The 13,217-nt window shown below is 45.9% G+C and overlaps 1 protein-coding gene across 1 annotated transcript in view; it reads right to left on the reverse strand.

The window, feature by feature from the left end:
* Positions 1–2,692: 2,692 nt before the first annotated feature.
* The window catches only part of LOC135914833 (salivary peroxidase/catechol oxidase-like), a 155,712-nt gene continuing 145,187 nt past the window's right edge, over positions 2,693–13,217 (reverse strand). Inside the window, exons 15-17 of the mRNA XM_065447756.1 lie at positions 8,268–8,437; positions 3,020–3,122; positions 2,693–2,916 (exon numbers count right to left, since the gene is read on the reverse strand). Of these exons, the coding sequence (XP_065303828.1) occupies positions 2,835–2,916; positions 3,020–3,122; positions 8,268–8,437 (355 nt within the window). The 3' untranslated portion in view covers positions 2,693–2,834. The remainder of the gene's footprint in view (positions 2,917–3,019; positions 3,123–8,267; positions 8,438–13,217) is intronic.

The following is a 13,217-nucleotide window of genomic DNA, read 5'->3' on the forward strand; positions in this document are numbered from 1 at the left end:
CGAGACCTCAAAATACCAGGTCGCAGCGAGTGCTCGTCATAAGTCATAATTATGCAATGCACAAGTATCTATATGTGTAGTTAAGGTGACTAAAGATCAAATAAACGAAATCAGGAATTACCTGCGGAACTACTGTTTGCTTGCGTCATATCTCCGGTGCGGAGCAAGAAGCGAGAACATTCTACGCTACAGTATGTGAGCATGTTTCATATAAATATGGCCACCAGCTCGGATGGAGCATAATAACCACACAGTGAAAGGCGAAAGTCAACTTAGGCATGTGATAATGGTTGTTCAATGCATAGAGAAGATAACCGATGGTCTTTAATGGTTACGGACTGGATTCCAAGAGAAGGGAAGCGTAGCAGGGGGCGGCAGAAAGTTAGGTGGGCGGATGAGATAAGGAAGTTTGCAGGGACATGGCCACAATTTGCACATGACCAGGGTAGTTGGAGAAGTATGGGGAGAGGCCTTTGCCCTGCAGTAGGCGTAGCAAGGCTGATGATGATGATGAAGAGTTGCAGATGATTTTCCCTTTTGTTTATTTGACATTTCCGGCATTATGTAATGATTAGACAGTTTCGTTGTGCTAAGTGTTACGCACTAAGAATTACTGAAGGCCAGTTCTCCCTATCGATTTGTTAAAATTCTAATTCATAATTACTTAGCTTCATTACATAAAACTCGTTTGTGCCTCTCTGTGAGGACACAATTCATGAGATTTTTCTTGGTACTTGTCCGGAACAACGTGCACCTTGCGTTTCAAGGTCCTTCTTTTTATATATGGGGTTCTCAGGACATTTGCGTTTGTACAGTCTGCTGATAAGAGTGGCATGCATGTGGCGCTTGCGGCATTTTGTGTGGCTTGCATTTCTGCAGTCTAGAGAGAGCAAACCTTCGAATAGGCCTTTGACCAGAAGATCCTCCTTTTTACAAGCTGCCGCCACATGGCTCTGAGCAACGTAGGCATCAGTAACGGCCGAGCTGCGTAAAACAACTTGACCTACCAATGTGTCATATGATGATGGGGGTGATGTTGCGCCTGGCCGTCCTTCTGGACAAATATGCATATGGGCCAGCGTGCAGCTATGGAATGCCATTTATGCATCATCGGGTTTTGATACCAAAGAACTGATGACAAATCGAGCCTCACTTGAAGGTAATTGACGGCGATTATGCGTCGTGTCTTTGACTGTTCGACGACCCAGAGCTGACGAACGAGACGAGTTCTGGTGCACCGAAATCTAAGTCTTCGGTCATGTGCAACTTACAAAGAGCCTTTGTTGACGACGTTGGGGGAACAGCGTCCACTCCGGATTCATATCAAATTGTATCTTCGTTGTATCGATGGGTGGTCGATGGTTAAACGCCAGAGGCGGAGTCCGGAGTTGTGGCGGGACACGAAGGGTGGGATTTTGCAGACTGTATGGCAGTTTTGGTTAGCCGAAAAGGCGTACAGTGGATTCTTTCGACGAATGGAAGGGGAATGAACTACTCAAACAGTGGAGCTGGAGTGCTGAAGAGTGCGCTCGAAGATGCGATCACTTTAGCATGTAGTGTGCTCGGAGAATCACGGAGCCGTTCTTGTAATCTACCATCTTGAAAATCTGTACATAAAACCTCTTTTCTCATCATTTGGTTGTCGCTCTCGAGCTCTCCTCCTCCCAGCACATGGCATAGCACTAAACCATGAAACCATCACGGTCGCATGGACCCACGACTTCACAGCAGTGGCGGGCAGCTTATAGAATCGGCCGACGTTGGCTACGTGGATGTAGTGAGTTCTATGTGCTCGCTTCTCTTTTCGGCAGACTCATTAGCGCAGGCAGTCGGTGATGTTCTTTAGTGTTTCTTGTAATTTTTTCTCGCAGGCCAAGAATATAGTATCTTCTTGGCTGAATTACTAGTGGAGAACACGTGGCTCACTATAAAAATGGACAAGGTCAAAGTCCGAGAAATGCAAATTTATGAGGAGCTGGACAATTATGTTGGCTCTGTGAAAGGAAAGAACCAAGTATTACAGCTCTTGCGGAATCAGGAAGTCAGCTTTTAGGAGGCTGATCAGGACAGAAACACTATTTTCGAAGGAAAAGAACACCTAGAACGAGAGAAGGGTGAAGAAGATGCGTGAGAAAGGGAGCACGTAGAACGAGTAAAGGCAAAGAATGAGAGCATGGGAGGGGAGACATCGCTCAAACAATTTGAGTGGGATGGTCATCGCATGGGTGCGAGAGGTTCCGAGCTAAAAATGAAAAACCGTCTGCATCCTTTCAAAAGGGAAAGAAATCGCCATTTATCTTGTACACTTTGAAATTGCATGGGGAAAAGCAGGCTTCAGTAAAGGTGCTTGACCGCAAAAGTTCTTGTTCCATTACCATGTGAAGTTTCATATTTGATTGAACGACAGAGGTAGGAGGACTATGAAGTGTACGAGAAGCTAAAGGCTGCTCTGTTGTTCAACTATCCCCTGTCGGCAGAGGGTTTGTGCCAGTGCTTTAGGTACATGAGGAAGGGAAACGTATCTCACCCGAATTTGTTCTTCCATTTCTAAGTCGACATAGTAAAAACGTAACGCCAAGCACTCTCTGTACTGTAATAAGGCTCCAGCCTGAAACGAAAAACACTAGTCGTGTTGCCTCGCGGACTGTATTTGGGAATGTACTTAGAACAAAGAGAGTGATCACATTAGCGCTCGTGTATATGCGAAAGTTTATTGGCCGTAGTCCGGCAAAAAAGGTATGTACATTTGAATTCTTTCTCTGTGACATGACCAGCCAGCGATGCACCACAGAAGTGACCAGTCAAAGGCTGCACCGGGTGTCCGTGGCAAAAAATTATGTCCACACTGGCTCATTCTGCCAGTTGTCAAAGTCGACCCGTGGAATGTCTTCTCCGTTACAGTCAACCTTGGGATTCCTGCGCAGTTTCGTGTACTTGTTAGATCAATTACTAATTACAACAAATGTAAACTGTTGAATTCTGCACGTAATAGTGCACGCTGACTGCTCCGGTGACTCACCAGCTGCTTTCCCGGATCATCACGAGTGGCTGGACGAACCCAACGTTGGAATTATCACAGATAATCCGTGCTAGGCTTGCTTTGCGGATTTCTTCGATTTGCACTGTAACAGAGGAAACACAGCACATTAAGAGTGCTACGCATCAAAGTATACACTCTCACTCTCTTGTACATATAATTTAGCAGCTTGGTATACTGCATTACACCTCAACAGTCTCTAATCCGCAAAATGATCTTCAATATTTAACTGTTTCTAGATTTACACTAGGTAGCGTGCTTTGTGCTAAATATGACTCAAATAAAAAAAAATCAAGCAGTCACTCAGTCTTACGACAACAAAGCGATTGGAGCCAAAGACAATCTGGTAAACTAGTCTCTCCATAAGGAGTATACGTTGCAAGTGATGAGCAAAACAATCTGCGAGTGAACTCGCAAGAACGATGAATGAAGCAATCAGAAGCGCATTTATGTACATGGGGGGGTGGGGGGGCGGCTTCCCGCAGGTTGCAGACCCACTGGAACTCTGTAGCGAAAGCGTTGCAAGAGTTCACCCCATGGGACTACATCTTAAGACGATTGTAGCAAGACCTCCGAAAACAGGTCTACCGAAACTCGTCTGTAGCTACCATCTTACGTGCGCATGATCAAGGTGTGCTCGTGGTACCGAAGGATTCATTTGAAAGTGATTTAGCTGCATTTTACTGGATCGTTTAGGTTTATTTAAATACCCAGTCTTTTCGTATACACTCCGTAGTTTCTTCCACTTTTTCTTTTGAAAAACCCGTGAAATTCATTTAAACAGAACATTTACACATGCGACTTCCCTCAACGTAAGCTTATGAACACTGACAACTGAGAACGATAGCGATAGCGCACCACAATATTTGAACTCGAAGCTAGTAGTATTTTGCAACAAGGAAAATCATCTGTTTTACTTGACTATCTCTGAAAAATGTTTGCAAATTGTGACAGGCAATTTTAGGACCCTTATAGTTCAATGTATATATGTGGTTACTTATATTGTCGGACTTTTATACGCACATAGCTAGCAACACAACTTTGGTAGTGGCACCAGCAAGACAAGTGTTGAGAAAATCGCGAAAATAAAAGAGAATACAAAATGACAAATGGTATTCCTCACGAGAACTGGAAGGTAGGAAAAAGCGCGTGCCAAACATATGACCTGAAGTATCAGGCATGCAATAAATACCACGAGACCACACTTGCTGCACAATGCGACGATGCATGGTTTGGAGGCAGAGTCACTTTTGACCGGAAGTTCGTTACACACGGAACAATGAATTAAAGGCGAAAAATCTCCAGTTCTACATTACGATCAATAAAATCATTATCTAATAACTTCTCTTTGAACTTTTCCGTAGTTATAGTTGGCGAGCTCTCGCAAATACAGTCGCAGCAGAATGCATGAAACACTCGTGAAAGTGAGCACATCTGTTCCACGTCTGTCGCCATGAGCCCTGGAATAGTTCTCCTTGCATAATTCAGGACGTTGCAACATGAACCAAAAATGCATCCTTATGTGTATAAAAATATTCTGCTATGATTATGAATTGCATATTGTCTTTGATAAGAATAAAAGGGAAAGCATGCAGTAGCAATGCTATTACCTTGCGTAAGTGTAAAATGTAGTAAGTAAGTTTTCCTGTCCCCCTTTATCTTGAGTGAACATGGTTGCACAAATTTGTACTGCTAAAAGGTTACCTTTTAGCATAGTTTATATTAGGCCAAATCTTTATTCATATATTTCCCTGACTATATGATGACGCTTACGGGTCATGAATTACGGAAGAAATAATTTGTTTTAATTCGCTAAAGCCCCGCTTTAACGAAATTAGAAAACACGAACAGAATTTTGTGCACAATAGGAATGTAAGAAAAATGAAAACAGCGACGAGAAACGGCTACACCTGAAAATCTCTAAACACGCTGATTGCGTGAAAAAGAAAAATTCCCATGTTCCATGTGGATACGGCAATTGAGCTTATGCATCTCTACAGCGTGCGCCCACCCTTTTACACCCGGCTTGGGGACACAACAGCGAAAACTCGAGCACTTCTTTTTGCAGTGCCCAACTTTCAGTACTTCTTGCTTTGTACTGCTGTGCAAGTTCCGGCAGCTTGATCCTTATGAAGCTATGCTCAATATTGTTTTGGTTCTTGGGGAAATTCCAGCTTCAACTCTTTGCTATGCTCACAAAGCTGTGTTGGCATTTTTGTGAACTATAGAACTCGACTGTCTTCAGTAGTGCTCTGTAGTGCGATGTGACGCGTTGTGACGAGCTTCCCCTCCTTTCTCCTCTTGTCTTTTCTTCGTTTCTTTACATTTTTTACCCTCTTTTCGAGTTGGCGGGGTGGAGTTTCTCCAGGTAAGCAATTGCCAGGCCCGCTTCTCTTTACGTCTGGGTATGTGCGAGTTTTGAACATGTTTACGTAATAAATAATAATGAACCAAAGCCATCATAAGTATGACTGAAAGTGAAACATAAAAGTTGCAGTTTCTCTCGAAAGGCAAAGCATCCATTGCAACTCCAAATTAGTGGACAGCTATACAACATCATGATGGTGGTTTTATCGGCTGTATAGGCTTGTAAAGAAGGGCGTACTGACTAAATTAACAAACATGGTGTCACGCGCGCACAAACAAACGTGAACACATCTCACTTGATGACCCTGCAAACTCGCTGTCAAATACGTTGGAGTTGAGAAGCGCGGCAACAGCAGCGAGCGAACGGACCTTTGTGCTCTGTCTCGCACAACGCGAACTGAGCTTCGAAAAGACAGCGCTACATGGACAGTATCCCCACCGCAAGTGATTTACAAGATACAGCGTCCCGGGCGCAACTCTACAAATACTAGTAAGTACAGCGGGGTGTTGCATTTCCGTAGGCGCCAGACGGTTGTACGTATGCATGAGTAAGAGAGGGCGTGAGTGATAAAATGTGGGGGCTTTTGCTCCTTGAATATCTGACTTTCTCTAAGCACTACGTAGGCGAAGTTTCCTTGCACATGTTATTTGCGTTCGTTCCTAGGCGTGGCGGCATTGGAGAGTCGGGTCCAGTTCACGTTTGGACGCTGGTTTCTGGCGCGGTGAAGCAGGTGAAGCAGTGGGTACTTACACCCCATTTGGTGATCGCTGTGTCGGACGAACTCAATCGCACCTGCGGCGCTCGTACTAAGTCAGTCATGCCGGATCATACCTTTCTTGCTCCTGACGGTGATATACCTTAAAATAAAATCACGGATGTTTCTGTGGGAGTAGTAGGGACCGTAGTAGACGCCAAGCCGCGCATATTGAAAATCTAGAAAGCAGAGTGCTTTCGGAACCGCGGTTGAACGCGAGTTGCTGAAAAGCTACCGGTAACGGTCGATGCCCCTGCAACCGCTGTGAGAATACGGCGTGCGACGCAATGCTTTTCACGCTAACCCAACCTAAGCTAACCTAACCAAACGTAAATTTAATCAAACATGGCCGAGACGCAAAGACAATAATCATCATGGCGTAACCACTGCACGCCGCACCACCCTAGCGTTTTTCTACGCCAACGAAACCTAACCTCACGCTAACCTAAGCTAACGTAATGTAACCTAAGCTAATGTGGCCCAGACGCAAAGACAATAATCCGCTTTGAGAGTACGCCATGCCACTCTTACGCCTCTTACGCTAACTTAACCAAACCTAGGCTAACCTAAACTTAGCTTACACCTAAGCTAACCTAACCTAACGTGGTCTAGGCGTACAGCCAATAACCCTGACGTTGTGAGATGAGGCAATGGCGTTCAACCGCAGTTGTTAAGGCGCAGTGCATTTATTTCACTCAAAGGGGACCGCTCAGAAATACTCTTGAAAAGCCGCGGACAGCTGCATACGAAAGCCTGCCAAGAGCGAACATACTGCTCCAGGAGAGCATGCAGGCCCTGCCTCTTGCACGGCCCCTACTGCTACCCCGGAAAAATCACTGATGTTTATTTTGTAGGTAGAGCACCGAAAGACGCGAGAAAGGTTTAATGCGGCGTGACTGACTCAGCACCAGCACCGCACGCGCGAGAAAACCTGTCCTATGTAGCAAGGTTGAGGACCGGGCGTGTTGGTACAGCATATTAGAGGTGCGATTGCGCAACATTTCGGCCATTCATTTATAAATGCAACATTTTTAGCAAAGATGGCAGCCAAATGACGCGAGAAATAATCGAAGCCGCTGAGATTGCACGTTTCGGAAGTATGTGCGTGAGCATGCCATCAGTCTCCCTTAGTGCAAAGGAAATATTTTCTTCACGAGCTAATCTGGAATTTTGTAGCGTGGTTCCTTTTTTGCGATGTCAGAAATGATCACATGACAAAGCTGGCTTGGCATTGGTAGATGGCCATGTTTGTAAAAATCTTTTTTGTTTTTGTCGTTACCCTCCTTCCCACCCCTCCTCCGAGTATCTTCCAGTATTTATTCTATTGACAAAGGAATAAAATGATAGTTGCAAGTAGCGCGCTGTGGTGCGTGTTTCTCTTCTGTGTGGGTCGTCCAAATGTTGCGCAATCGAGCCTCTGATAAAGTGCCCTACGTACCTTGAGACACAGCGATCACCAAATGGGGCGTCTGTGCCCACTGCTTCACCGCGCCGGCAGCCAGCTTCGCGGCGTAAACAAATTCGACCCCACTCAGCAAATGCCGTCACGCCTATGGCACAAACGCATACCACGTGAGCAAAAAAACCTCCTCCGTAGTGCCTAGGCAAATTCTGATATTGAAGGAGCAAAAGCCCCCACATTTTCTGTCTCGCACGCGCTCTTACTTGTGCCTGCTCAGAAACATTGGCCGACCTTGCATTGGCAAGGTCGGCCAATGTTTACGAGAAATTGTAAAAATGCGGCTGGGTCGTGCGTGGCCGCCCACGCCGCCCAGAGGAAAATGCTCCCCCTCCCCTCCCTCCTCACAGCGGACACTGTCCCCCTCGAAGATGGCTTACTAGATACAGCGGCACGGAGTAGAACGCCCCTGCCGCACGCTCCCTTGGCTTGCTTTTTTCACGCTTTTCTCCCTATCTTGCGCGAGGTTGAGCCGCCATCACTGGCTCATCCTCGCACGCTTTCACTCGCACATAGAGCATGCGGCGCGCCGACGATTTTATCTCCCTTTGACTGTATACGGAATCTCACCGCGACGCCTGTAATGCGCTTGAAGTGTCCATATAAATGCCAAAGCAAAAAAAAAGTATTGCTCTTTGCATTCACCTACCTTCATTGAGTGATGACTCGAGGCCCCCGTTTTCGTACCAGAACCGGTCGCCATTCTTCATCCTCCGGAACTGCTCCGCTATTGTGCAAGCGAACGTGGGACCCAGTGCTCCGCCGGTCACCGGGCGTTCGTTTATGCCAGCAATGAAGAGGTCGATGTCATCCGGAAACCTGCGGAAACATGTAATCACGTCCTAGCACACGCACGAAGGGCTGCACACAACGCTACATCAAATGCCCTTGATTATCTTTTCACACTCTACAGCGAGGTGTGGTGTACTGCCACAAAGGCACCACTTCGCAGTTCTAAGACCTTCCAGGTTCGCAAAAGGATAGTAAAATGTCGGAGTCGGAATACATTAACGATAATAAGCGCGCAGGAAAAAAGCACGCAAGTCCGGGAAGGACAGAGTGATTGGCTAGTTGGCATGGCATCATTTACAGTGCAGCGCAAACGGTTTACGCAGGACGGCGGAAACATGAGTACGCGGCGGCATCAACAATACAGGGTTTTATTGCGCACGACCGGTGTGTCTTTTTTAGACCTTATAGATTTCTTCACTAAAAAAATGTAGGAGCAGTAAACGTGGCGTTTTTGCAGAGTAGTTCACAGGCGAGGTGGACATGCTTTCCCGCTCATAACGCGAGCGTCCCAAGAATAATTACCAAGGATTCATTAACGAAGGGGCACACTTACAAAAATTTCACGCTTAACGGTTTAACGTTTTGGCCGTGGCACGGCCTTCGTCAGAATAAACACATAAACATGCACGCATCCTCATTTGTGGGCATGCACACGCGGGCATAATCAGCAGCACTTGCGCGCGTACACTTGCAAATAATAAAAAAAGTAAAGCAGCAAGTATAACTTAGCACGCTAAATGACATGTATGAAATATAATTATGGTGTCACGATGCTTGTTTATGAAGTTACAGAGTGATATCAATTGCGATATGGAAAAACTAGGGACGAATAGACTTGGCATGCTTTAACAATTCTGGGCAAGAACATACACATCAAGATATGACAGAAAGGGACCTGATTTTTCCTACGCGCTCATTGATACCGGAATGACATGGTGTTGAATTTATGAATGAGGAAGGATTCTCGTACTTCACCACATCGTGTGACTTGAAACCTGATTGTATTTCTGTTGCATTGATGCTGTCAAACGTATGACCTGGCAGTCGAACATGTTAAGATAATAGCACGTGCGGCAAGATGTTAACGTGTGCTTTGTGGTTGTTGAATTGGATACGAAAATATGTTTCAATCTGACCGATATACTGCATATGACACATTGAGCATTGAAGCAGATAGATCATGTTAGTACTGTCGCAAGTGAGGTCACCGTTGATTTTGACAGAAAAATTTGCTGCTGTGCTTCTATCAGTCTTTCATGTAGTCATATGTATACAAACTTCACAACGGGGCTCATTGCAGAGATCAGAACCAGCAGAAGCAATCTCTTTAGTTTTGGAAGAGGTTACTAGGTCACGCAGATTCCTAGAGCGACAATAGACCACTTTTGGCGGTTCCGTGAAAATGTGTTTAAGATGGTCGCCCTGTGTCAGTAAGTTATAATGCTTCGTGAGAATGTGCAGCACGTTAGGAATATATGCAGAGTGTGTTAGGATACGGTTAGTTCGTGAATTTGGCGCCGATCGCTTGTCCATGCAGGTAACTTCTTTCCTGTCGAGACAGTCGGCCCGTTTAAGGGCATCATCAATTCTTTGTGAACGGTATTTCTGTACGGTTAGTGCTTTACGAAGCTCGTTATGGTTGCGAGGGAATTCACTGTCGTCCGAACAAATTCTATTGAACCGGAGAGCTTGGCTGCAGGGAATTCTCGTTTTGCAATGTTTGACATGGCTGCTTTTGAAATGCCGCTGTCGCTGTCGGTCAGTGGTCTTTCTCTAAAGATTGGTCGTTAAGTTACCATTGCACAGAGATACGGAGACGTCAAGCAAGTTTATGTTGAGTGATGAATAGGAATGGGAAAAGGAAATGGACGGTGTGGCATTGTTAAACTCAGCAATGAAGGAAAGTAATACAGCTTCACCATGGTGCCTAATTAAACAAATGTAATCGATGAATCGTTTCTAATGGAATGGTTTGACCTCACGAGTAGCGAGGAAGTTCTTTTCTAGCCTGCCCATAAAGATGTTAGCATAATTGGGACCTATTTTGTGCCTAGGCAAGGTGGACTACGTAGAGCATGGATTCGAATAGCTTCCCATATCTCGCGTCTTCGCAGGCTATGGCCTGCATCCCAGCTTCGAGGGCTACGCGCTACTAGCCTGTCACTGCAGACACTTATGCTTCAGAAATCTACAAGATGCTTCATCATTTTGTAAAAACTGCACAAGCAGCAAAACACTGTCTCGCCAATCCTAGAACTGCAACAATTCAACTTCAACACGACATTGATTCTTCAGCTGAAAAAGTGGCGATTCACGCAACAATACCAATAACGCGCATCCAAGACACTAAAAGCCAATCAGCGTCGAGCCGCATAACGGTGGCATTGACAAGCAAAGGGGCTACAAGCGATGCCATGGAAATCAATACATCGGCGAGCGACGCATACCGAAACCACATCAAGAAGCAAGGCAGCGACAAATAACATATCAAGTAGCAAGGCACAGAGGAACAGCGAACCTACACCGAACGCACCTACAGACCGAACGGAAAGAAGAAAATCGACAAGGAGGACGACAGACAACAAAACGACTTGCAGTGATACTGTGGACAATCCAGTGACTCGCTAAGCAACAGCCAGTCCATTGGCACCTTCGCCGACACACTGTGTCCCGGCAGCTCAGCCAAGGTACGGGCTGAGAAGCACGCGGCCTGATCCAGCCAATGGAACGGAACCAATTGACTAACAACGCCTTGCCGGCGTAAGACACCCTTTGTGGACGCCTCCATGCATTTTTTGAAGATTAGAAAGGTAATTCAAAAATGCATCTACTGTAACATTCATGCTTCCACTTAAAAGACGTACTAGCGTGGAGAAATGAAACGCGAACAGCGGAGCGCGTGGCCAATAGTACAATCAGCGCAACCTTCTGGCCATGCTCAATTCAGGCGGTTAGAGCGAGAGTACGTGTCCGACTGCGATATGTTTGACCGCAGTTTCCTGTGTGCTAGTTTTGCCATACCGTAGCACCGGCGCGCCGCTTACATTGCCGTCAAAGCAGCTGTTCGTGCCACGTTTGCTTTGTTTACAATCAAGCGTGGCTTTTTATTTATGGATTTATTTTTGCCACCATCGTCTGGTCACTATCATCGACACTTTAACTGTTGGAACTGGCAACCCTGCTCCTACTATTCCATTGTGTCATTAAAAAAGCCACTTGCACAAGATCCACATCTTAAAGGGGCGGTGTTGCCGTGCCGGCACAACTGTGTATAACTGCAGGAACCGGTGCTCCTAAGGCCAATAGAACTCAGCCATGCCTGGTGTGTCGACAGAAGACAGACTTCAGATGATTGGTCCTCACCGGTACAATGTGCCGCAGCGTGATATTGCCAGCATTACAGACCGCCAGTTGTCGACTGTTAATCGGTAACTCCAGGCGTACCATGGCGAGGGATGCCTTGGGAATCTACGTCGTGGACGCAGACGTGGAGCTGCGACAGAGAACCGAGATCTTTAAATCGTGGCATGCGCAGCTGAAGCTCCAGTTTTCACATCCATTGGAATAGTTGACGAACTTCGAGTGGACGCTAGCTCTAAAACCATGCGAAGACGGTTGCACGAACAAACCTCCAAAATGCAGAAAAACCTCTTCTTTCGGAGGCCAACAGGCACGCACGTCTTTTATTTTCTGAAGAGCATTTATCATGGATGGCTACGGACTGGAGTTACGCCATGTTCACAGACGAATCCACATTTTCATCGCGATGGGACCAGCTCCAGCGCATATGGTGAACAGAAAACACCAGGTATATTTTTTCTATTATGCGCTGACATAATACCCTATTTACTTCAGACGCTTAATCCTTTCGTAAAGTAGTTCCAGCTGCTTTCTAAGCCGAAACAGAAGAATCGAGCATCATTATTTGGAATAGGGGGCAATTTTTGTGTATCAAGTGTATGCAAGGCATCTGCCAACGCTACGCAATGCACCAAACAATTTCCTTTTGCAGGTTCGAGCCACGTATCATCCAGCGAGCTGTCAGTCATGGCCGATGCGCTGTCAGCGTCTGGAGAGCCTTTTCCAAGGATGGCCTAGGTCCACTCCTACGCCTAGAAGGCCAGTTAACCGTCGAAGTATATCGAAGGATCATTGAGTACGTTATTGTTTCGTATGCTCCTGAAGGCCCGTTCTCAGATGGCCTATTTTACCTGCAGCATCATCGTAGCCCAATGCACATGGCCCCATCAGTTAGGAAACTAACAATAGAACTGGGCGTGATGCTGCTTGATTGGACTGTTGAAGGTGCCGACGTGAACCTATGTGAGAATATCTGGGGCTCAATGACAACCGCTCTCTACCGGCGATCGCTAGAGAGGGCACGCAGGATGCACTGTGGGGAGCTACTCAGGAAGAGTGCCTATGGAGCTACGATATAGCTATGTGGCTCTTCGAAAGCTTGCCTCGAAGAATGACGGCAGTCCCTGCTGTCCGAGGAGATTTTACAAAATATTAGAGCCCTGTCAACAATAATACATCTGCAGTGGAAAGGTCTTATATATGAGTGAATTAGTTGAACCACAAGTTCACCTTTCATTTCATAAAAGTGGTGAGGCAGTCTTCATTTAGAAATAAATTCGTTTTCTTTGTTGTAACTTTTCGCCTGCTATATTTCTGGCAGCTGGAATCTACGCCAGATCAGTATCTTCTAGCACATTTCACAGATTTCGTAGTGTCACGTGTGAATAAAGAAAACGGTGAATCACGCGAAATTGTTCTGCGCTGCTCTTTCAATAATTCTTTTTTT

Source organism: Dermacentor albipictus, unplaced genomic scaffold (genome assembly GCF_038994185.2).
Source record: "Dermacentor albipictus isolate Rhodes 1998 colony unplaced genomic scaffold, USDA_Dalb.pri_finalv2 scaffold_25, whole genome shotgun sequence".
In the NCBI taxonomy this organism is placed as follows: Eukaryota; Metazoa; Arthropoda; class Arachnida; order Ixodida; family Ixodidae; genus Dermacentor; species Dermacentor albipictus.